General features: G+C 30.9%; 1 protein-coding gene across 1 annotated transcript; it reads right to left on the bottom strand.

Annotated features, from left to right (window-relative positions):
* Positions 1 to 1,118: 1,118 nt before the first annotated feature.
* On the bottom strand, positions 1,119 to 27,401 carry LOC145293180 (low molecular weight phosphotyrosine protein phosphatase-like). Its single transcript, XM_080139656.1, has 6 exons — positions 27,244 to 27,401; positions 13,886 to 13,959; positions 7,911 to 8,024; positions 5,989 to 6,050; positions 3,753 to 3,855; positions 1,119 to 1,353 (listed from the first exon to the last, which is right to left on the bottom strand). The coding sequence occupies exons 1-6, from the start codon at positions 27,281 to 27,283 to the stop codon at positions 1,276 to 1,278; spliced, it is 471 nt and encodes a 156-aa protein (XP_079995782.1). The 5' UTR covers positions 27,284 to 27,401; the 3' UTR covers positions 1,119 to 1,275.

Genomic DNA, 27,401 nt, shown 5'->3' with positions numbered 1-27,401 from the left:
CTTTAGAATTCCCTCACTGCTTTTTGTTTCCAAGACTGTACCAACATGCAGAAGTTTAAATGTAATGTGAATAAACAACTCGCTGTACAACTCCCCACTTAGGATTCCCCTAATTCACAGTGACCTCTTATAGAAATGTGCCTTGTTTGGGGTGAAGGAGAGTTAAAAAAAACTTCAACATCAGCAGAAGGATGGTCACAAAAAAAAAAAAGGCAAAGTTAGTTGATAAAATTCAGATCATTGATGATGAAACCAGCAAGTCAATATGCGCCTTTGCAAGGGAGCAAGGCAAAGATGAAAATCTCATCCAGCATGAGGAAAGGATAATTTTTATTAAAGACAATGCTAAAAGGAGGGTGGATACATAAAGAAGTTGATCAATAAGTTCAAACTAACTTTGACAAGAAAATTCGTTAAAACCTGAATATAAACTCACAAAACAACAAGTGGCTTTCAGCCTCATACAAAAAAGTGCTCGGTAATGCTGAAAAAATTTCTAGTGATAACCATGGTGTTTGATACCAACATGCCACCTCACCCTGTGGAATTCTGGTTGGCCATATGTGTGGCAGTAAAACCTGGCTGTCGGAATACTTTGTGGATCACATTTCACCTGACATTTGGCCTGCAAGCTCATTCATAACCCCCTTAGTTTCTTTGTATGTTCTTAGACACAATGAAATAAGGCACCAAAAGGTCTGACTGCAATATGAAGGACAAACTTCACGCTACAAATTACCAGAGCTTTTAGAAGCTGAAATCAGGAGACAGTGACAAAAGCCTGTGGTCAGTTCCATCACTGTCATCAAATCCAAAGGTAGCTTCAACGCTTGAAATCGGCAGAACAAATAAGCTCCTTTTGTTTTGTTTTTCTAACAATTTAGCTAGAAGCAACTCTTTAAAAATTTGATTCATAGTTAAGACAAAATATAAAATTTTCTTTGATATAAGACTGAAAGTTGCAGTTATTTGCAAGAAAACAGATCAGTAAAGAACCAAAAACCAATATTTATACACAGTACACAGATAATATATTCTGATTGTGTTGTCTTAAAAATAGTAAAATTAACCCTCTTGGTTTTAAAATAATAACAAATAATGAAAATTTCAAGATGCAATACATTGTACAAATTGTTTTATTTTCGTTATCACAGCATTTTTAAAAAAAATGTTCTCTTTGATTGTATATATATATATATATATATATATATATTTGTATTTTTATTTCAAGCCATTAACAAAAAAAAAAGAAAATATCTTGAATGCTATAAAACCTTATTGAAATGATTTTAAAAAGGCTTTGCAGCATCGATAACATTGTGCATAGACAGGATAGAACTCTGCTTGTGTATCCTGTAAGAAAAAAAAAAGTAAATGAAAAACACATGAAATTCATCTTCCAATCGATAATAAATTATGGATTGATGGTGCTTGTGAATTTTGCAAACCGAATTTCTGTAAATGTCTGCTTACATTTGGTCGACACCTGACATAAACTGCCGGAATATAACAAGCGTTGCTGAGGAAATTTAAAAACCGCTAAGAAACAGAAAATAGCAACATTCAGCAGATATGAATTACAATAAAAAGAATGAAAAAAAGGCAATAAAATCAAATACAGCAACAAACTACCGTTCGTTTTATGAATATATATTGTTTTACTTTTTTGTATAAACACTTTTTCTCACATGATTAAAAATTAATTTCTTTTGGAGAGAGGGTAGTTCCTCCAATTAGTAACAGTATGTTTCTAGCCCACCCTACATTCTTATCCTAAGATTTTTTTGCCAGGTTCTGTATCTCATTTCAAATGCTGTCAGTTTGCTCTGTTGACAATATTCTACAACTTGCTCTGGCGACTTGTCCAGCCATAGATTAATTGCCGTGTGTTGTTCTATGATTTAAAATTGAAATTTTTTTTTTCTTTTCTTCCAATTTATCAAAGTCGTCTGCTAATTATGTGGCTTCTCGTTGGGTAATCATGTTTGTTGTCACTTTTTGATTGGCTGATCAATTTGACCAGCACTCTGCATATTCTGACAGTTTGCATAAGTTTCTGGTTCAGCCCTACTGGACATTTATGAGAATCCGGTTTGCAAAATGTACTACTACTTGTGTGTGTGTGTGTGTGTGTGTGTGTGTATATATATATATATATAAGTAGGAAGTAGTTTGCTTGAAGCATTGTTGGTAAAGAAATATACAGAATTTTTTTTTTTTTAAAGCCAAAGACAATGCGAAGAAAGACCGGACTTATAAAAGTAAAACAAACAAATGTAGACAGGTATGCTTGAGTAGAGGAGTGTCTAGCCTTTATTCGTCTATCTTTCCTCACCTCAATGTATAATTATTTATAACCAAGTTGCTGGTATGTCCGGTGTATGTAAAGTCCGTGGGTGGTATGGTACGGAAATCCGCCATCTTGAATCCACTTTTGTCTTTTGAAAAAGAGAGGTCCTTTTCTCTCGAAATTAATCAAAGTTCCATACCACTCACGGACTTTACATACACTGGACATACCAGCAACTTGGTTATAAATAATTATACATTGAGGTGAGGAAAGATAGACGAATAAAGGCTAGACACTCCTCTACTCAAGCATACCCGTCTACATTTGTTTGTTTTTCTTTTTTTACTTTCATAATTCCGATCTTTCTCCGCATTGTCTTTGGCTTTAAAATATATATATATATATATATATATATATATATATATATTCCACCTCATTAAAGTTTTTTTAAGATAAAACCATTTCAACTAGTGGAGAGAACCAAGAAAGCAAATAGCAAGTTATATAACCTCCACTGTCTAAAATGTTTAATACTAATTTATATATAAAAGATTAAATTATTGATATAATTCTATAAAATTCAAGAGATAGTGCCTCCTATTTCATTTAAAGAGAAACATAAGACTAATCTAAAAAGTTAGTGACATTTTTATGTTGCACTAAACAAAGTTTCGCAAATATCAATATTTGTTTAGCATTTGTAAAAATATTGTACAAAAACTCTCCTTAATATCAGGTCCGCTCTTTGACCTTCAAACTGAAATCAGACTGTGATACCTATTCTGTTCCCTTGTGAGTTTCTTCATGTTTTATTGTGAACACTGAAATTTTGAAGTGCAACTTCCATGAGTTCTTTAGTTTTATAAAGCTTTTTATTTATTATTTTGAAAGACTTGTTTAGTAAAAAATAATTATTTTTTCCATTTAAGTATTTTAACTTTCTCTTTCAATTCTCAATATTTACATAGTCATATATTTAGAAAGACAAATTTCTTAATGTATTTTTGCATTAAACAAATAAAACTATCAAATGCTAAAATAAATTAAAAGTTTTTTTTTAAATTAAACAGAATTTCTCGGATCGAACTAATTAAAGTGATGTCTATAATTGATCTTAATTTGAATATTTTAAAGAATCAAAATACGTTAATGTGTTCAAATATTATTTACTAAAATTATATTCACATCGTTTGTGTATTAAAAAAATAACACACAAAAATAAATCTTACTGGCAAAAAAAAAAAAACTGAACAACTTGATCTATGTCTATTTAAAGAATACTGTGTACAAAGGTCAAGGTAAAACAAGTGTTGACCGAAAGCTGATCCACGTGTTTCCTCTTGTCAACTGAGGTCTTTATACTCTACTTGGTTCAAATACTTTTAATTTGTGTTTCCTAATGTTTTCTATCACTAATTTTAGTTAAATTATATTTAATCATTCCCAAAAACGATATACTTACATAATATGGATCAGGAATTACAAGGACATTTTCTGGATCATATTTTCCTAACATTTCTACTTTTGCCTTGCTTTTCCGAGAGCCGTTTAATTCTTCAAGATCACTGAAAAATATAAAAGTTTATTCAATATTAAGTTTCAATATTAACGTAAACATCATGGATTGATTGAACCCATCATCCTTCTTTCTACCCTTTTTTTTTATCACTATTTTGAACATGATGCTATTCTCCAGGTCAGCTGTCAACCCGTGAGTTAGATGTAATTTAAACCTAAATGGATGACTTTATGTTGCCAGATACCAAAAAAGCATCGTGTGATTGATTTGACAAGATCTCATTTGAAAAGTTAGTTTCAAAACTTTTGCTTACTTTCGTCTCACTTATTTTTCAAACTGATTCAATGCAAAGTTTTTATTTGAGGATTTCAGAAGTTTATTCTATGCATTTTATCTCTTGCAAGTAAATTTCCATCTAATCTCTTTCCCAAGACTCTGTCCAACCAATTTGTTTCAAATTCTGCCAGGCATCGGAGTCTACTTGCCAACCCTCTATCTAGGTTCAGGGTTTCTGCTCTATTACTCTTTGTTGAGAATCAAACGGTTTGTTCCGTGACCTTAAATTTGGGATTTGAGAGTCTGCCATCCAACCTGCTACTGAAGATGAAAAGCTCTTGTAGGGGAATAATGGAAAACAACACCAGTTATGGAGTAGATTGGAGGGCTACTTCCCTTGAGGGACAGAGAGTTCTGGCAGCAGAAGGGAAGCATGTATTTACCCTTCATGGGAACAGTGCTCTACTTGAATCAGAGTAAAACTTTAGAATGAACGATATTATCTACCGCTCATTGTAAAGCCATAACAAAAGTGAGTATTGCTTTATTGTATTATTCTGTATTGTAGTGTTGCTGTTTTCATTCACGTTTGTCAATATTATAATAAATATATCTTTATGTACTTGGGTGTAGTCTAGTCAGTTATTGTATGTTATTCATGCTTGTAAATATTTTCTACTGCAGACTAATTCAATTAACAATAAGACCCTAATACTTATAACATTGGTAACTCAAACTTACAACTCATAACACGCATAACAATAATATGTTGCTGATGATTTGAAAGTTTACTCCCCAAAACCTGTCTTTAGGATCAGAAAGTTTGCTCCTTGACCTTCAAGCTGGAATCAGACTATCATATTTGTTCTGTTCCCTTGAATGCTTTTTTTTATGCTTTCAGGAAAATATTGATTTCGGGGGATTTAATCCAAGAGACAGCATGCTGTATTAAAAAAAGTTTAGCAGAAATCAATTTATGTTGTTCAACATTTGTAAAAAAAAATCAATTCTAAATGGCAAAGATTTGCAGTTCTGAATTTTTGAGATGAGGAAAGATTGTATTATTTGGATTCTTTTTGATCTGTTGCTTTGATTTAGTGTGGGTTAATTTTGGAAAATTAGATTTTAATATATTCCTTTTATCTTATACCAATTATATAAAAAATATTTATATGAAAATTAAAAATAGCATCTCTTTATTGGAAGGTAGGAATAACTATTTATGAAAAAAATGCTTTAACAATTATGGTCTCAGTGATTTCTTAATTTTTTTTTTTTTTACATAGGCATAACCACTTATCAAGGCCAGAGACCACTCGGGTTAAGAGTGTACAGTAGTCAATTGGACAATATAGTAATCTTTAGTAATGGAAATTCGGTAAATTTGTTAACTTAAGTGGAACGGCTCATCAAGAACTTGTTTACTTTGAACTTGAAGATAACCATATTGTAGTCAGCTGAAAAGCAGGAAAACGGAAGACAATTCCACAGACGTGCAGTTCTAAGAAAGAAGCTTCGTTCATATAATCTACATTTAGGTTTAGGCACAGATAAAGAGTGGGGTAAATTATTGATAGTTGTCTTTTGTAAATTATGTTTTAAAAACTTAGTATTGGCTAATGGATCTAATTAAATTTTAGGCTTTTTTATTATAATTATTTTAGAAATAATATCTTCTAGTGTCTTCTTAAATATTTTTTTATTACATTTTATTATTAACTAGAATCTAAATATGAAACCTTGCAAATATGGAGTTAACTCTTTTCCAATATAAAACATGGCAGCTTATATACATGAAGAAGGTTGGAGGTTGCATCGATTAAAACATTGTGCAAATAACATTCAAGATGAGAACAGTGAGTCGAATAATCTAAATAATACAAATAAAAAAAAAATTGTTCACCTCATGTTCATATGATCCATACCAAAGATGTAATCAAATTTGTCAAAATCATCTTGAGTAATCTAGGGGAAAAAAAAAGAAAAAAAGTTTAATTTTTAAAAATGAAAGTGTTCCATTCAAATAAGTAAAAATTAAAAGACCATTTACTAAGATGAATAAAAATTTTGCAATATTTTGCACACTAGGCACCTCTGGTTGCTTTTACCAAGATTGTGAAACACTACTATACTCTAAGATGTAGAGCTTGCTGATACTCTCAGAGTTCTTCTTTCAAAGTTTGCCTCCATAGCTTCAAGTACAGCCTCTCAGACCGATCTGATTGTCAACGTTCTTGCAATCCAATCAAACATTTTTTGAAGCATCTGTTGAGTGTGGCTTCATCCTTCATACAACAAATGTTATCGGTTGCTTCCGCAGCATTATGGCCCAATATGAACTTTTAAAGTATGTTGCATGTTCATGTGGCTTTCACACATACAGTGAAACAATGCAGGAGATGTCAGAAGATTAACACAATGATACTTTCTACAGCTTGAAATGCTCTATAAAGGACAGCTGTCGCTTTCGTTTTATTTTACTTCAGTTGAAGTTCTCAGAAATCAAGGGGCCCACAACCTAGGACTAACACTTGAAGTCAATATGAGATACATAGATATTCAAATGTTCCATTTAAGTTCTTGATCTCTCAAACACTGAGTTTGTAAAGAAATTCAGAACATAATTTTCCTCTCCCAAATTAATCATTTTCATACGTTGTAGTATATCTTTCATGTTGATATCTTGGTCTTACTGGATTCCAGGACAAGAATTTATCTAGTCTGGTGGAGTATCCAGCTTCGTGCTATTACTTGAGGTAACATCACTTGTAGAAGGTGCACCAGTTGTCTGTGTGTATGTTTGTATGTTCAGCTAAAACTAAAAAAAAAAACAAAAAACAACAAAATAAAGATCTATAAAGTTGGTATTTTCTTGATAAGTGTTGCCCTAGATAAATAATATCTAAAATTGAAAAAAAAAATTATTCATTCCTTGATCCTAAACTGGCATAGATTTCATCAGGGAAGGTTAGTTTTCCACTCAGATTATGTACTATCTAAAGGGAATCATTTTTTTTTAATTAAAGAGATATTTCCGTTATGAGTTGTTTGCGTGTATGTGTATATACAGAGAATGATGGACTGGGCATAAAAGAAAGAATGGATAGAGAGAGAGAGAGAGAGTGGGGGAGAAGAGAAGAGAAGAGGAGAAAGATAGTGAAGTGATAGTTTTGTTACATTTTTGCCCCGCGTAATTCCGGGTACCACTGCTAGTGTGATATATGTACCAAAAATTACCAACTTATGCAAATATTATAAAATTTTTAAAATCAATGTTTTTGTCAGAATTACAGAGTCAAACTTGGATTCTCAGAATTCCAAAATATTCAGACTGTTTTGTGCTTTTCAACTGAAAATGTTTTAAACAACTTCTGGCGATTTTATTTATCCATTTATTTATTTCATATCTGAATAAGAATTCCAATTAATTAAATAATATATTCTGGCAATTTGTTTTAATCATTTGAACATCTGTTTTATCCAATTTTCATGGTTTTTCTAACAGATTTATTTTCCTTTGTCTTGCAATTTCTAGGCTCATTAGTAACTTAATTAAAGCCATAAAATAATCTAGTTACCAAGAAAAATTTTTTGTATTTTTATATTAAAACTAGCTGTATCTCACCTGATGTTGCTCCAAGAATTAAGTTAAGATGTTCAACAATAAATAATCAGGTTAAGATTCTTGACATTGACTTTTACCAAAATTGTTGAGCCTGGTTTTTATCAGCTTATTTAAAAAAGAAGAACCAATTGCTTTAGAAGAAGTCGGGTGAAAACTTAAAAGCAAAAAGCAAGAGAAATATAACATTTATAGATTCGAACCTGGCGTACTGCATGTCTGAAGTCAATTCCATTTTCTTTCAACACTTTTAGGGCTCGTCTATCTGGCTGCTTGCCAACATGCCATTCTCCAATAGCAGCACTATCCACTTCCCACTGATAAATATATGAAAAAAGAAAAACAAACATTTTTTTTTTTAAATATTTCTTTTAATAAAAAAAAATACAATAATTGTAAAACATCTTTGATTTTCATATTAGAAGTTTCCATTACTAAAAGTACTTTCAACAATTGCACAAAAATGAAGAATATTGTTTTGCTATATCACTGTCAAAGTCATTCATTTTTTAATGGAATAATACAAATCTTGGTTTTGATGATGACAGTCCGACCAAACTGAAAAATCCATTCTAAAATGCTACTAGAAACATGAAAACACAACTGAACCAAAACAGATAAAATTTTGAGAACATGAGATGACAATACTGTAATGTGATATTTGTGAGTTCTAATACATTTTGAAAATGATGTTAATTTTAACAAACACCTACTTGAAACAAACTGAAACTGTGTATACATCTTTTTATAAAATGATGTAATAATAAATATTATTAATTTAACCAATAGACATAAGTAACTATTCATTATTTTTGTGTTACCGTATAAAGTCAAATTTCTGGGAGATGATTTAAGGTTATTTATTTTGGGTCAACTTATACATAGGTAATGTTTTTGGAAATGTTAAAGAGTGACTCTGTGTTCAATCATAACATAGAAAATGTAATTTTGTTTGTGCACTCAGTATATACCGGTAATCCTAGGAATTAATCGGACTCCTTCCAAAACCCATTGCTATGTGTTTGCCAGCATGTAAGCACATGCAGTTTTTCAGTGGAAGGCTTAATAATAATTGGAATAACTCTCACCATGTTTACTCTCTAGACGTGACTATAGGTCCAAGTTCAATATGATGTATTTGGTAATTATATGACTTTTTTTTGTAGTTGATTAGGAAATGTAGTACTTACGATATGTTGTTCTCCCCTAAGTTCAACAGGTTTTAACAATTTAATGACAACTATTTAATGAAACCATTTAATGGCACTTAACACATGTGTTCACATTATTACAGTATATTATGGCTCGTGCAATGAATGCGTTTACATTATTATGATAAATGACATAAATTATGTTTAAAAACAGTAACTGTGCTTTGAATCTACAGCATATCATTGTTCAGATTGTCTGATTTGCAACATTTGTGTTTGCTGTATGTAAGTGTGCAGCGACCTGATTCTATATATGAAAATAAAATAGACCAGACTTGTGTAAATGCACGTATCGCTCGCAGATGCCAAGAAATAATTTATGTCTTACAAAAAAAAAAAAACACCAAAAAAGGAAATTATCTGTGCAAGAAAGAGCCATGAGATGGACCATTTAACTTGTCTAGAATCTACAGTCAACTTCTACACAGGTAATACTTAAAATGTGCATCAATTTATACACAAGTATATATGGTAATCAGTATATATATTTGAAAACAAAAATCATAAAAAAAAACAAAAAAACTTAACTATATTTAGACATGTCGAAAGGATGGATAATGCAAATCCAGTCAACAGATGTTGATTTATTGAGGTTGACGGATTTACAAGGTTAGGGTTAGACTATGTAAAACAGTTTAGTTAAGGATGACATTACAAAGTTGAGATTACGACTACACTTGGCAAAAGACCAAGAGGCTTGGAGAAGAGCCATCAGGCAAAACCCTAACCCTAACTCATGCTATGGACGTTAAATGATTATGATTATCTTTTAATCAAACAGAACTATCCACAAAATATATTCTCTAAAAACTGATGACGACTTATTAAAGTCGAAAGCTTGGATAGATGACTACAATTCTTAATTTTGGATGTTTTTTCTTTATTTTTTATATTAGTTCTATCATTTCAGTTTTTCTTTGTTAGCACTTGTCGTCTTTAATCTTAAATGTATACAAAAAAAAAAAAAATTTTTGTTGTAAGTTGTTAATTGGTTCATGAGGAAGAATAAAATTATTATTCTTAGTCACTGCTTTATTTACTTTGAGAAGTAGAGGAAGAACCTTAAATAAACATCCTAATATCTACAAAGAGTGTTCCAAAAGTAATGCCTTCTATTTTTTATTCTGCTCAACTCGATCGGGGAGAATTGCAAATTGCATTGTTATGATGACTGAAAGCTTCATCTCTTTGTTGCAGATATTGACAATGTGAAACTCTAAGAAAGCAATCACTGTCATAGACATGTGTCAGAAACAGAGATGCGTCATTGAATTCCTCTATGGAAAAAAATTTGAATCAATCAACATTTACCAACATCTGTTGAATGCTTATGAAGCCGATGGAGTCAATGTCAGCACAGTTAGGAGATAGATTTGATGATTTCAGACTGGCGACAGATGTGAATGGCAAAGCGCTTTGTGGATGACTATGCACAGCCACAACTCCATAGAGAATGGTGGTAACTATGTAGAAAAATGAATTCTGGAGCACGAAAGGTCAATCATTTCAATAGTATCACTCCAGTTTCTGTAGTTCTTCAATTTTGTAGCACTCAAGAAGAGGCGGTTTTTATCTTTGAGAACGAACTGACCTAAAGAGTGTGCATTTGTATTTTGGAATTATCAATGGCAATTCATTATATAACAAATCAACTATGTAGCTTGAATATAGCAATTTAGAAATAGAACTTATTAAACAAAAAATGATTCTAACAAAGATGTAAAGATATCACCATTATCAAAACATAAAACACATTCTAGACACCCTGATAGCATTAAAAAACTTGAATTCACTGAACAAATACAACACACTATTGGTGGTAATCCTAAAAGATCCATATGGATTGCAAAAGAACACTGTCAGAAGAAATGATCTGAAATACTATTAAATGTTTTTGGTCTTTGCACAGGATTCCCCTTACTAAAATAAAAACTTTTGAGTGATGTACATATCCGTAATGGAACAAAAATATAATATTCCAAAAATGAAGTAAATTGATCACGTAGTTTTATTTTTAACTTAAGAACATCAAACTTTATGAGTAAGCAAAAATAGACTGCTTCATGTCACCATCTTAAAGAAACAAGGGCAGATAACTCCAAAATCATAATAATCATGCGAGATCAGCCTTGTAATGTCTACAAATTTTCATTAAAATTGTCTAAAAGGGATTTTCTTGATACAAGTAAAACTACTTGATCAATTTACATGATTTTTAAAATATGATCTGTGGTTAGTCAGAATTAAATTTTTAATATGCCAACTTAAATGCTATTTGGATTCAACTTTTAAAATTTCACAGGATAAATATATGTTAGAAGATAGAAAGAAGAGAATAGAGCAAGATCTCAAGAATTGAGAAAACCTGTTACATCATTGCAGAAATTGATAGAACATTGAAGCATCCATTTGTTTTTAATGTTTGTTTAAAATATTGGAGAGTGTTTTTTGATTTTTAGATTACTCAATATTCGAAAGGTAGAGGAAAGGCAATAACCTTTCCTGATAAATGTTTTTCTCAACATAAATCACCTTCATGTAACTCGTAATCATTAGCTACTGTGGTCCTTGTCCAGAATAATAATAAAAAAAAATAATAAAAATCTGTATGATGTCCATACCCATGACAAAACAAAAATATCATATTCCAAAAATCATATAAATCGATAAAGTAGTTTCATTATTACAATGAAAACATTTGTAAGTGACTTGTCTTCAAGTCTAACATAAACAAGTTTTTAATGAGCCGTTCCATATAAGTTAACAAATTTACCGAATTTCCATTACTAACGATTACTTTATTGTCCAATTGTCTACTGTACACTCTTTAACCCTTATCCTCGAGTGGCCTCTTGGCCTTGATAAGTGGTGATACCTTTGTAAAAAAAAAAAAAAAAGGGGTGATTACTGGGAATTTGTAGGCATTACAATAGAAATCTTGCAAATTTGAATTGAGTTATCTCTCTTTATTTTTTTTTTTTTGTTTTTGTAGATTGTTTTCAAAATGACTGACAATACAGCTACTCTTGTTACTCATAAAATTTGATTATTTAAAAGTAAAATTACTTGATCAATTGATGTGATTTTTGGAATATGATATTTTTATTTTGTTACAGGTGCATACATCATTTTTCTTTATTTTTGTTTGTTAACAGGGGTGGGGGAATTCTGGATAAGAACCACTAATATTGATCAATAAGTAAATTTTTCGCCATGAAACTGTTCTAGACCATTACTTGTTGCGTGAAAAATATTTTTATTTAAAGTCATAGGTCAGACCATAGTTTAGGTCATCAGATCTAACCCTAATCTAAGAAGATTAAATCTGAATAGTATCTAGGGAAATGTTTGCAGAACAGGAGATACCAAATGGTAGGGACTCATTGAAATAATGGATGGAACTTGTTGGGTTAATAGATGTAGAACAATTTAAGTAACAAGGTCAGTCTATAGAGAAAGGCCAAGAAAAATATGGGAGGAAGTAATTTGAATGTACTTGGAAGAAATAAAGATGCAGCCAGAGATAAGTTAGTTTTGAAATCAATTTTTAAAACTGTCCAACGTCGGCCACCATGTAAAACAGATGTTAAATCAAACATGATAAAAAAAAACAAAAAAACAATGCAAACAATAATTTGTAAGTTACACCAAAGAAACAGATATTTTATTAAAGATTAGCTGTATATATGCAGCATTGACAGGCCGGAACATATTGCTGAGCAGATGATTTAGTCACATACTATTTAAGATACACCAAATATCGTAACTCTTAATTCTCTTATGATTTTCCTGAAAGTGGACCACATGTTGAATTTATGGAAACATAAATACATCCATTTTCATCTATGAAAATCAAATGGGGAAATAACTCTCATAGCGTAAATAAATAAATCTTAGTTTCGTTTTTAAACTAAACTGATGTCAGCTAATAATAATTAAAAATAAATGAAATAAATCGACTTTAAATAACATTCCTACACTGAACAATACAGCACATCCATTTTCAACTATGAAAATTAAATGGGGAAATAACTCTCATAGTGTAAATAAATAAATTTTATTAATTTATTTATTTATTGCGGACTATTATTCTCATCTTTTTTAGTTGTTATTTTAAAAAAGATGAGGATAATAGTCCGCAATAAATAAATTAATAAATAATACTCATCTCAATATTGAATTCCAATTAAAATAATATATAAATAAATCTTAGTTTCGTTTTTAAACTCAACTGATGTTGTGATTAAAAATAAATGAACTTTAAATAATATTTATACACAGAACAATTAAAACAATTCTATTTCTAATATTCTATAATATAAATCTCACCTGTCTGTTTAAATGTATGTATGTATGTATGTCTGCCTAAAACTTTCGACAGAGGTGACAGATTTTCACGAGATCAGTATCGTTTTGAAGCTCAACACTTAGGACGACATATTAAAAAATTGTCTAAAAACATTAATTCTTTCACCCTCAACTGGAAAAGGGTAGCTTTTTTTGCCAATATTTTCAAAAGTCATCCGCTCTTTTCGATTGACTAGCCTTAATTTAAACTTTTGCCACTTCCGGTTTTGTGATGGATGCAACAGCAAAGATGTCACTTTTTTTCAAATTCTATTCCACCTTCGCGGTACGGGATTGAGCCTGCCTGCCTACTACTACTTTCTTCTTTTCTTTTTTTTGCTCAACACACACCTCCAAACACTCAGGCAACGCCGGGCACCCAGGCTAGTCATTAATAACAGAGTTAATTATTAAACTTATTCTTTAATGTAACATGTAAATGAGGTAAGTTTTTTGCTGTAGATTTCGTTTGAATAAATACGTATAGAAATGCCGGAATACACGTCCATTTCAATATGAAAACTAATTTATGAAACAGTTTATCAAATTGTGAACAAATAGACAAGAATACAATTTATTATAACAGATTATGAAAAGTGAAATGCAAGAAAAATATTTACCTTATCTGATGTCCCATTTTCTTTCACCAAATGTTCAAATATTGCATGAGCAATAGGAGACCGACAAATATTTCCTTTAAGTAAAATAAAATATTCTCCGATGATAAAATGATATTATTTTCTTATACATATTCATAGGATTTTCAAAAGAATGAAAAAAAAAAAAAAATCAATCTAAGAGGAGTTCATTTGATTAATTATTTAATTATTGATTATTTAATGACTGTTACACACATTTGATTAATGGTTTTCAATCCTATATATTTAATGACTTTTACACAACATAATCCAGTTCTCATTAGATGAGCAAAGATAAGCATAGTTGATCCTTTCCAGTACTAAAATCGTCGACTATTTGGGAATATCAGATGCTGTATGTGCTCTCTGCTTATCTTGGCATTGTTTCCAGTTGTCCGGGACATCATCTTGCCACTGGAAATAAGCAATGCTGACTCAGGATTGCGTAACACTTGCTTAACAATTCATCTCTCTAAAATGATCAGACGGTTCTTATCATTTTGACGAATGAACATCCATTTATTGACCACCTCTGTGAGCAAAACACATATGCTCCAAAAACAAAATCTCTAAAAAAGCAATCACATAATTGCAAACATACATGATGAGTCTACAAATGTCTTCACACTAAATCACTTCTTTGAGTACAAAAAATAAATTCCTTCTTAGGATTCGGTGTTAGACTGTATAAACCAGGGAGAGAGAAATGTTACCAAAGGCAAGGCAAGGTAAGGCACGTTACTCTTCAACCTACACAGATAAGTTTATTTGTGTTTTAATTTATTTTAAAAACTCTTGTCATTCTTACTTCCCTTATTTTATCATTTAGTTCTTATGTTCGTATGTGACAATGGGGGAGCGAAAAAATAAAAAGAAACAACAAGCACACCATTGTACTCTGTTTTTCCCGTCAGAGAGGCAGGAGAAATGAAATAACTTCTCTCAACCAACTCACACTGACATATATCTACACTGCCTACTGAACTTTCACGCTAAGCAAAAGCATGCAAATAGGCACAGTGTTTACAATAACTACTGAACTTATACATGTTTACACTAACAGAAGGCAAACATATATACACACTTCTTACACAATTATTTAAAGAAAATAAAAACAGAATTTGATGAAAAGAATCGTAAGACACAAGAGAATTCAAAAGGGAGGTAATTTTCCATTTGGATTTTGACAAAAAGGTTGAAATTTTTCACCTGCTACCACGATTAAAATTGTTTGTTTTTATAATTCAAAAATTTGAAAGCTACCATTGTAATTTATAAGAATTGACAAAAAATTAAGTTAGAAAACATTGCTTTTTATCTGAAAACTTCATTTATCGACTACAAAATCTCGTCCTAATAGTGTAGAAGTGCCACAATTTTTTATGACAGTAGTCATGTTTTAATTTTTTGACCATGAGGAAGGGAGGGTGGTGCCACGGGGAGACAACTCAGTCTAAAGCGCCAATATTCCCCTCCCCATGGTAAATAATAACTTTTCTTCCTTCCTTATGGTCTAAAAATCAAAACATGGCTACCTTTTGCTCGGTGTCATAAATTGTTTTTCCGCTGAAAAAAAAAAACAAACTACTTGATCAAATTAAGTGATTTTTTTTTGGAAAACTTAATTCTATAGAATAGAGTATGTATAATATTTTTTTCAATATTTTCATCTTTTAATGTCTTTGATTAAACTGTACAAGTTGTAACACAAGATACAGTAAAACCTGAATCAATCTCAACAAGCACTTAGATGGTGAAGATTTTACATTTCATCGTAATGGCATCCAACTTGTGTGACCTATAATGAGTCTTTTTTTTTTTTTGCTAAAAACACAATAATAGTTGTTCTACCTGATGAATTTTCATAATTTTTGGATATATTACTATTTTCAACATGACAACTAAGTAATATTGCTTTTGCTTAAAATTACATATTTAAAAAAAAAAAAATCGATCTGTCGTCTCTCTCTCATCAAGCACCAAAATTAAGTGTTGTTTCTGAGTTTTCGAGTTTTAATCATTCTGTACTTTTACCTAATTTCTAAGTGCACGTTTTAATTTAAATTCTTGGTGCTTAATTGCTGTTCTTCTTTCTCCTAGAAGGTCTCTAGTTTTAAATGAGCGCGTATTCAAATTGGCACTTATGCTGACAATTAAAAGTAAAGAAAATACAGAAAAGTCAGTCAATGTGCACTAGAGTACCAACTAAAGTCTTTCCTTTTATAAGTCAATAATTTAATGGGCGAGCACAAAAACAAACATGGCTTCCAGTGAAAACAATCGAGAATACATTGGATAATAAAGACTTTAATATTATATAAAAAAAATATGATTTTAAATATTCATTCAAAACAGACCTGAATGACTAAAAATTAACTTTTAAAAGGTATGTCTATAGTTGGTACTTTAGTACACACTGGCCAAAAAGTCTGTACTCGTTACAGAACAAAGATGTCATATTCCAAAAATTACATAAATCGATCAAGTAATTTTTTTTTAAGTAAGAAAATCTAAATTTGTGATTTTACTACTAAACTGTATTGAACATAAGACCAATTTTTTTACCTCAACACTTTGAATTGAGTTGTCTCTCTCTTATTTAATCGGATTTCATCATGCCCGATAAAAACACTACGACTTGCTTAGTTGTAAAAGTTTATTGGCACTTACGCATTACACGAATGGCACCTTTTTTTTTGTGCATTTCATTAAACTGTTACCAGGTGGCGATTCTCGACCAAGTTCCTTCATTTCATTCCATTTAAATTGTTTATTAATTTAAAAATTAAAACTATAATATATATAACTTCGTTGACCCTTCACAAGTGCCACAAAAAAATTAAAAAAAAAAACAAACAAACTATATTTTGTGACAGTGACAATTTAACTTTAATTCAAAAAATGTTTTGGGGAAAAAAAATCCAATGTTATTTTAATTTGAAAAATGTTTTGGGAAAAAAATCCAATGTTACTTTAATTCAAAAAATGTTTTTGGGGAAAAAAAATCCAATGTTATTTTAATTCAAAAAATGTTTGGGGAAAAAAGAAATTCCAACGTTATTTTAATTCAAAAAATGTTTTAGGGGAAAAAATCCAATGTTATTTTAATTTGAAAAATGTATTGGGGAAAAAAATCTAATGTTATTTTAATTCAAAAAATGTTTTGGGAAAAAAATCCAATGTTATTTTAATTTGAAAAATGTTTTGGGAAAAAAAAAATCCAATGTTATTTTAATTCAAAAAATGTTTTGGGGGGAAAAAATCAAATGTTATTTTATTTTGAAAAATGTTTTTGGGGAAAAAAAAATCTAATGTTATTTTAATTTGAAAAATGTTTTGGGGAAAAAAAAATCAAATGTTATTTTAATTTGAAAAATGTTTTGGGGAAAAAAAAATCAAATGTTATTTTAATTCAAAAAATGTTTTGGGGGAAAAAATCAAATGTTATTTTAATTCAAAAAATGTTTTGGGGGAAAAAATCAAATGTTATTTTAATTCAAAAAAAATGTTTCGGGGGGAAAAAAAAATCAAATGTTATTTTAATTCAAAAAATGTTTTTTTAGGGAAAAAAATCAAATGTTATTTTAATTTGAAAAATGTTTTGGGAAAAAAAAATTCAATATTATTTTAATCTGAAAAATGTTTTGTGAAAAAAAAAAATCCAATATTATTTTAATTAAAAAAATGTTTTGGGGGAAAAAATCCAATGTTATATTAATTTGAACAATGTTTTGGGAAAAAAAATCCAATGTTATTTTAATTTGAACAATGCATCTTGTTCATTATTAGCCTTTCCAATGGATATGTACCTTGTCAGTGGAAGTCTGCCATCGTAACCTCTACTTTTAAGACAGGCAACAAGTCCAACTTGACCAATTACAGACCAGTCTCTCTCATATCAGTTGTTTGCAAGGTCATGGTATGACTAATATTCGAGGATATTACTGACCACCTCAAGAAAAACAACTTTGTGAATAACAACATGGATTTACTTCTGGCAAGTCAGCCATCACTGACCTCATTGAAGTACTAAGTCGTAATCTACCAGTTGATGTCATCTTTCTGGATTACGCTTAGGCCCTTGATACTGTCTCTCATGAGCGACTCCTCGCACAATCGAGTACCTTCGGAATCCGGGGTTATACCCTACAGCGGATTCGTAGTTTTCTCACCCACCAAAAACAGAAAGTCATGGTCAATGGAACTTGTTCTAACTGGGTGAATGTGACTAATGATGTGCCACAGGGTTCTGTTCTTGGCCCACTGCTCTTCATTATCTTCATTGCTGATATCCCAGAGATGATGGAGAGTTTCGTTCGCATGTTTGCTGATGACACCAAGATTTTTCAAGTCATTAATGATTCACAGGATCCCCAGCACTCCAGTCTGCAGAGTGACCTAAACCAACTCCAATCCTGGGCAAGCACCATGTGTATGCAATTCCATTCTGAGAAGTGTACAACAATGCATCTAGGTATTAACCATCCCAACCATTCATACACCATGAGGTTTAATGATGGAAGCTACTGTACTCTGAAAGAGATCAATGAGGGGAAGGATTTTGGTGCAATCATTGACCGAAGGTTGCTCTTCACTAATATGTTGAATTCCAAGTCAACAAAGCCAACCAGATCTTTCCTGCTTCTGTAAGTCCCTAATCTGCGCACACTTGGAATATGCTTCTGTGGTCTGGTGCCCAAAGTTAAAAAAAGAAAAGGACATTCTCGAAACTTGTACAAGGCATCTCTGATTTGCCTTACTCGGAACGCCTCACCCGTCTCAACCTTCCTACTCTATAATTCTGCAGACAGCATGCCGATATATTACAGGTCTACAAATTAATAAAGGGTTTTCACAATGTCTGATATAAAAGACCTTGTTCGCTCTAGCCCTCACCCCATCCACCAAGGGACATAATCTGGAGATGCAGATCCAGCATCATCCTGACTCCCATGGCCAGTTCTTCCCTAATAGAGTGGCTCTTATTTGGAACAGACTAAGTCCTCACACCATCAATGTCCCCTCAGTAAATGCTTTCAAGTTATGCCTGGCTGCAGAATGAAAGAACTACAAAGATCTATATCAATACCAGTTTTCCTACTGAGCCAGTGATCGTACCCTCATATTTTGCATGTGAATTACTAGTGCTACTTGAAATTCTTTGATAGAAGAGGATCAAAACTTTAGCATATGATCTTAATACCCTGGACAGATAACTAATGACCTAGACCAGGCATGTCAAGCATGCGGCTCACAAGAAGCAGAATTGCAGCCCCACAGACAATTTTAAGCAACTTGGAAAAATCAAGGAGAAAAACGAAAAGATCAAAATAAGAGGTGAGTTTGAAAAGTAGTTAAAATCTCTTATCTATCTTCGCTTTAGGAAAATCTTTTTTGATACTGAGCCCACACATCGAAAGCTTACAACGTAACAAACACAACTGTCACGACTTCTCATTACTTCCCTTAGTTTCCCTTTCTTACGCAGAGTACCTTTCTCTTAGCCCTACACCGACTTCTGGTGGCGTCATTCACTTCCTTTTCTCCTGCACACCAACATGCTGTCCCAGCGGTAGCTCATCTTTTTTCACTCTCACCTCAATGTTCTGCACCGACGCTGTAAGTCCTTCTTTTCTTTCTGTTTTTTGGTATTTGTTTCTCTGAGGGCCCACTAAAGCTAAATTACCTGTGATAAGACAAAAACTCGTCCCTTCGAAAAATTTAATCTTCTGCTGGTTGTGGGTTTTATAAAATTAAATTTTGTTGCAATTAAAATTATAAATGGTTTCTGCTCACAAAGTTGAATTTATTTTATTTTTCATTAATAAATATTTTTAGGTAATAATCAGAGAAATAATAGCAACAATGACAGTAAAGAAAGCAATTCTATCCACAATATTAATTTTTCTTTTAAAATTCAAAATTCTAATTGTTTTTATATTTTTAATTCATTACATTTGTTTTAGTTTTTGTTTTGTTTTGTTTTGAAATTCGTTCTTTTTTTATTTAAAGTTAAAAGTTATTTTGTTACATTGGTTTTGTTAGATTTGTTTTATCTTTTTTCGACTCGCACCCGTGAAAACTGACAAAACGTAATTTTACAAAACCCACAACTAGCAGAAAATTCAATTTTTCGAAGGGACAAGCTTTTTGCTTTATCACCGGTAAATTAGCTTCAGTGGATCCTCAAAGAAACAAATATGATTTTTTTTTTTTTTACAGAATTTATTGACTTTCAATTTCTTCACATCCTTATTTGGACTCACATTTTCATTGTCTTCGACTTTTAAGCGTTTTTTTCCCACTTCTCTCTCTTATCCACTTGTCACTGTATTTCTCTTTTTACTTTCTTTTTCAGTTTTTACCTTCTATTTTCAATAAACCTGTCGATAAGCAAATTGTCTTCATAAAGTGATAAATCAAAAAAATGTTGTGCCCGTGACGTTCTAAGTCTTTGATTGATGGTTTCAATGTAAAGAATAACTTTCTCAAAGCAAGGATAGATAAGAAATTTTAACTATTCTTCGAACACACCTCTTATTCTGTATTTATTTTTTCTACTTTTACGTTTCCTGCCATGTAGACCCTATATCTAGCAATACACATGGCCGTTAAAACTCTTTGGATAATCACAGATTTCAAGGGGTTTCTCTTAAAATAGTTATATTTTAAAAACCAAAGCACTTTAAGTCTTCAAAATACCACCGTTTTGTTCAGAAATGAATAAACTTTCAAATGAATTAGTAAATAATAAACATATATTATATATTTTTAGAGTTTTAAGCAAATAAAGTGATAAAAATGTGAACATCATAAAACAGCATTTTCGGTAAGTTTTTGTAACGACCCCTCCCCCTGATTTCTAAACATTCGTACCATGTTTCTGTAAAGAATTTTTTAATGAAATTTGGAAATTAGCCAAAAGAGATGACATTTTTAATAATTTCGAGTGTCCGAAATTCATTTAACGACTCGTTTTTTTGTTGTGTTAAAAAAAAGATTTCAAAATGGTGAGTATTGAAAATTCTGAAAAAGAATTTCTTCGGGCACTCACTATCAAATAAAACAATCTTTTTACAATGTTTATTCGTTAAAAAGATGATTGGACAGTGTTTTCTCTAGTGGTACATAGCAATTTAAAAACATAATATCCAAAAAAATTGTTATGAATTTGAATCAAGACTTCTGTAGTATTAGTGATAGTAGCTGTATCAGCAGCAGCACTGCTGAGCAGCAGCGATAACATGGCGTAAACAGACGTTTGTTTTTGTTGTTTATTTTTATTCCAAATCAATTTTTTTTTAAATTGAAAATCTGGTTATAAAAAAAATTCTTACATGTTAGAGCTATTTTGTTATCAACCATACAAATATTTTAAAAAATTGGGTAGTAGTAAATTTTAAAATATTTTAACAAGCGAAAATGTGAAATATGATGTTTTGGTTCACGTGTACGATTACGAACGGTAACACACTTCTAATTTTCGTCCCTTAAAAAATGTTTTCAGTGAATTATTATCGAATGGAAACTAATCTACCTGATTATTAAAAAAAAATTTTTTTTAAATAATTACTATTTAAATATTTGTAGGAAGTGCTCAGTTAAAAAATAACAACGGTAGGAAAAGACATGAAATGTAATTAAAAATCAAAATAACATTAATTCAAATTTTTTAACAATTTGTCAGCTTTAGCAAAAACTTGTTTCTTTTTTTTATATTTAAATAGAATTTAAATACTTGATATTTTTCCAAACATCATGTTTTCTGTTAGAGGGACGTCACTTTTTTAAATAACATTTATTTTTGTCTGTTTGTCATAATTCTTGTAAAGTTTCACAATGGGTATCAAACACCCTCTTAAAAAAAAAAAAAAAAAACTTGCTTAATTCTATGTCTAATCCTAGGTACGAGTGGCAAGCCTCCTCCTAAAACCTTTAGCCTTAACAATAACGCTAAGTGGCAGAGCTCCCCACTTTACAAACTTCCCCTGTGAGCTCATATAAACGTAAAAAAAAAGCATAAAAACGTTTGAAGAAAAGTGCACATGATTAATCCCCCCCCCAAATAAATTGGTCAACTGTCCTAAAACGCTAGGAACATCTTGAAATAGTGAATTATTTTAAATTTATGTGAAACCAACCCCCACTCTAAATTCTAAAATTTTGCTTCGTTTGTTTCTATCAAGTATTCAGGATGTTCACACATAATTTTCCTTAGCCCTATCATTAAACCAAAGTCAGAGTGGCAACCTCCCTACCTTCTCATAATTGCACAAAGATCCTCTTAAAACCACGCATAATCGCCTTTTAGAAAACAAACAACAACAAAAAACACCCAGGATTTATCTATCATAGGAAAAAGTGGAGGAGAGGGTAACTGCCCTAAAGCGCTCGAATGATTCAAAATGGGAAATCATTTTACATTAAATTCTAAAATAATTTTTTTTCATCTTTTATTAAAGTTTTTCAAGTTGTTCACATGCAATTTTCTATAAAGGTAGAATCACATATTTTGGAGAGGTGGTCAGATGGGGATGGGTAACAGAAGATATTAATCTACAATAATACCAAAGAAATATTGCAATATATTCATTTTTAACCAATCCTAGATTTCGATTTCAGTTTTTGGCACATAAAATGCATTACAACTAAACTTTGAGTTCTCTAAATGAATACATGGCATTTTTAAGCAATAGCAGAATATTTATGTGAATTTACTGCAGATTATTTGGAAACCATACATTTCTGGAGATTTTCAGTAGCATATTCAGATTCCTTGCACAAAAATACACTTATATGGCAAATTTCATTGTTTAGTCTTGTGTTTTAACAAAGATATAGCATTTTTACTGAAAAAGTAGTGCTAAAAATGTGACAAAACACATATGGTCTTAAAGAGGTGAAAATATCCAAACATGCAGGGCATAAAAATAATCATAACTTCCTTGATTTTAATTGGATTTTAAAAATTTAAAAAGATTCTTTCTCAGCTTATCAAGCTCTTTCTATATATACCGATATTGAAATATTTTAAGTTATTTCAATTTTTTCATGTGTATTGCTACTATATCTATATTGCTTTTTACTATTGTATACTTTTTATTAAAATTGACTTTTATAACTAAAAATATGAATCGGGTAATACTGAGCCGGGGTCAGGTTCCTTTGTGATAACTGCTTTTATTGATATTTTATAAATATTTTTCATTGTGTTTGATTTTATTTTGACTTTTTAATTTTCCAGATTGCACATCGTTTTTAAAATGGCTAGTGCTTCTGTGACTAAGAAAAAAGAAAGGTAAATGAAGAAGGGCATGTTTCAAGAAAAATGGGAACTACAGTACTTTTGCACAGAAGTGAATAGAAATATACATTAATTTGCAATAACCATATTTCTACATCGAAGGCGTATAACCTGCAAAGACATTATGAAACTAATCATCTGTCTTATAATAAATATGAAGGCCCCCCACGCATGTTTCAATATCAAAGAATTGCCAGTTAACTTGACACAGCAACAGGCTTTTTTTACAAAAAGTCAGAAAGTAAATGTCGCTTCCGTTACTGAACGTTATGAACTCAGTCGATTGATAGTGATGCAAGGGAAATCCTACACCGAAGGAGATTTTGTGAAACAGCCTTATAAAAACGGCCGAAGTTGTGTGTCTGTAAAAAGCACATTTGTTCAAAAATATTTCCCTCACCAGGAAGACTGTTGCTGAATGGATTGATGAAATGTCACAACAGTTGAAAGCTGAATCATTAAGATTTGAACAGTTTTCAATTGCAATTGATGAGACTGTCGATATCACTGGAATAGCACAGCTTGCGGTCTTCATCAGGGCCCGTGACAATAAATTCAACATTTATGAAGAAGATTGAACTAATCCCTATACATGACACTACAACAAGCCAGGACATCTTTGAGAATGTTGAACGGGTTCTGCATGATTTGAGCAAGCTTGTATGCTTGTTTACTGACGGTGCAGCAAATATAGTTGGCAGACATAATGGTGTTGCTGCCAAGTTACAAGCAAAAATAAAGAATTTACATCCGGATTTGTCATTTACACTGTATTATTCATCAACAGAATTTGTGTTCAAGATTTTAAAATTGGATCATGTGCTTAGTTTAGTCATGAAGACAGTAAACTATATGCCAACACAAACTGATTCCTGTGGGCCCCGAGGGGCTCCGAGTTTGACATGCCTGATCTAGACTTATGATAGACTAGACTTAAATTATTAAACTGCTCGGGGGGGATTGGTTGTTGGTTGGTTGTTTTATGGCATATCAACCCTTTTCGGGTTATTTAATGCCGAATACAAAGATTTTGAAGAAAATTTTTTTTAATAGAATATATTTGTTGTTTTCACGTCTTTTTCTATTTAACCCATAGTTGGGACCCTAACAGGTACTACCACTCCGGGTCAGAGTGGACCTGGGAGCAATGGTAATTAAAGGGTGGCTCCACACTCCCCAAAGCCCACAAGCTGGGGCCTCACCACTGGATATAGTTAAAGGCCATATTCAGGACCCCCATTGAGGGACTTTTACCCTCTGCAGGGGGGGGGGGCAGTCGGCGTATTCTAATGTCCCACCGATAGGGCCATGCTGGGGGGGGGGGGATCTAATTTTACTTTAATTCAAAAAATGTTTTGGGAAAACAAAATCCAATTTAATTAAAAAATTGTTTTATCAAAATTATATTTTCTTACACACTTTTCAATAAATGTTTTTACAATTCATACATTTTTATACAATAAATGAAAAAAAATCTTGTTTGTTATTTATCTGCCCAAGAAGAAATTGGAGCTATCGCCCCCTAACAATGGCGCCGTCCGTGTAATGCAGAAGTGTCATTTGGTTTTCTTGAATAAAAAAAAAAAACTTGATCAATTTACGTCATTTTGGGAATCTTCGTTCTGTAAACGAGTAAGCATATCATACAAATATTTCTGTATTTTCTTTACTTTTAATTGCCGCCATATAGGGACCTCCAAAATGTTGTGTATTACGTCATCAAACTAAACAAAAAATACAACGTCATCAGTTCGTGTGTTTATTGTAATTTCTATGGAAGAGCATTAGCACTATAAAATTTATTTGCAAATAACGTTATTTTACTATTGTTATTATTTTAGAACGGTAAAATAAGTGCATAAGTAACTTCTCATATATTACGAAAAACAACTAGTCCGTGTTAATGATTTGAAGATATAAGAAAAAAGCTTGCAAAGAATTCAAAATTTATACATTAAACGATAAATTTATCAGAAATTTCTGAATAAATAAAATATACAATAAAAATGCATAAAAAATAATAAGACTTACCTTTTGTAAAGCAAATAGATTTTTAATAACGAACTAGACAGCCGATAAAATTAATTTTAACCTGTTCTGTTGATACATGTATCTATAAATGCTTGTCCTTACAGGCTTCCGTATATTTTTGAAAAAAAAGCGCAAATTTTGATTTCAACCTTCTGTCATTTTAAATAATCAAATCGAAACGAATTTTGTTTTGGTCGATTTTTCTATTGCAATTTTTATTATCTCAAGAGTCATATTATATTATATGAATTTTTCTTTTTAATCTTGGAAACCTGTTATATTAAGAAAATCGGTTTAAACTTCATATCGCGTGATATTTGAATTTAATATCATTTAAAGCTTTTTAAAAATAATTATTTTTTAGAATTCGGGTTTTTTTGTTGTAATTCAAATAATTATGTTACCGAGAAAAAAAAATCAAGAAAACTTGTTTATTTTATTTTTTTTAACATAATATTATTGCTTTTATGTCGAATTTTATTTACAACTTTGAGGTAAATGAAAAAAATTATGGGAGTTTATATATATATAGATATAACTATTTTTTTTTTTTTTATTTGATCTTTCCAGCTTAAAAAATTTTGAAATTTTTATCGACCTACATTTATTTTTTTAGTTTTCGTAACATGAAATATGGGGGGGGGGGGAATGGAACACCTAAAAAAATCCTCTAATGTATTTAACGAAACCTACTTTTAATATGTAAGTTTATTTGATAATGAATAAATATAGAAAATTTCAGGTAAATATGACTATTGATTTTTACTAGATTTTTAGAACATAGGTGTGAGGTGTGTCAACGACTTAAAACACGCTACTACATAGGAACATTGTTTTAATGCGTCGATAATGTAAACACGATTTTTGTCTCGCATTTTCATTATTTTTATAAACTGTAAAAAAATTTAAAAAAAAATATTAGCAGTTTATTTGAAGTTTCTTCTTTTAAATAGTAAAAAAAAGTTAGAATGATAATAATAAATTAATTAGTTACATCGTGTTACATACAAGAGGGTTAAAACTGTGACGCCATGTGCCAATCTGAATAGCACAAAATTCTGGTAATTCACGGGGAACGTAGACCACTGGACCATGCGTAAAGGTTTTTTATTTTTTTATTTTATGACTGCTCCCTGAAATGCACAAAAGATTTTCTTTCACTTTCTCATACACGTTTTTTTAATCGAGCGTGTATTTATTTCACTCTTTATGTATTCATGTCTTTGACTAAATTTGATTCATACTTTTATTTCGAGTTTGTTTTTATTTTATTTTTATCATATTTTCTCCGCTATTTGGTACATTAATTTTTTCATAATATTCAAATGATGCTTTTGACCTTTTTTTTTTTTTTTTTTTTTGCCACAAACAGTACTCCAAAAGTTTTCGTGATTAAATAAGCCAATGAAAACCTTTCGTGTATGCGCTTTCAGGGAGCAGTCATAAAAAAAAAAAAAAAAAAAGTTTACGCAGGGTCCACATTTGTCGTGAAGTACCCAAATTCTTAATGCTTAATTGTTTTTCTTCTAGGTTTCTAGTTTTAAATGCTTCGCAATGAATTTTCGCTAAAACAAATATTAAAATTAGTTGAATTTATTTTAATATTCAGGATCGTTTGTTTGCGAAACATTTTAAAAACAAATAAAAATAAAAACGGGAATGAAATATCGGTACTTATGCATAGCGTGCTATTTTTTGATAGAATTTTACAATTAAATTCAAAATTTACAGCATCTTTTGTTTATTAAATTGTTAGGTAAAAGTACAGAATAGTTACAAAACGTCCTCCCTTAACGTTAATTATTTCAGCACGGCCCGTATTCGGCATAAATATCGAAATACCGACAATGAAAAACTCATTCTTTTTTAAATAAATTGACACAACGCATGTTGTTAAAAACAATTTTATTTTTTTAGTTTAGATAATTTTAGAATAGCTTTTAATATTTTCTTAAGACTAATAAAAATCCACCAAAAAAACAAACAAAAAAACCATTCACCTTACCTAAACAAATAAAAAGTACACGCTTCTTTTCTGACTCCATGGCAGGCTCTTTCTCTCGCTACGCGCGTTAGAGTTCTCTCCCTTAACAAACGATTTTACGACCAAAATTATTCCTGATCATTATACGGCTGGCTGCTCCTGCTGTTTGTCATATAGAA

Source organism: Euprymna scolopes, chromosome 14 (assembly GCF_053919585.1).
Source record: "Euprymna scolopes isolate OS-2025 chromosome 14, ASM5391958v1, whole genome shotgun sequence".
Taxonomy (NCBI): Eukaryota; Metazoa; Mollusca; class Cephalopoda; order Sepiida; family Sepiolidae; genus Euprymna; species Euprymna scolopes.
This window is presented reverse-complemented; position numbering and strand designations above follow the sequence as displayed.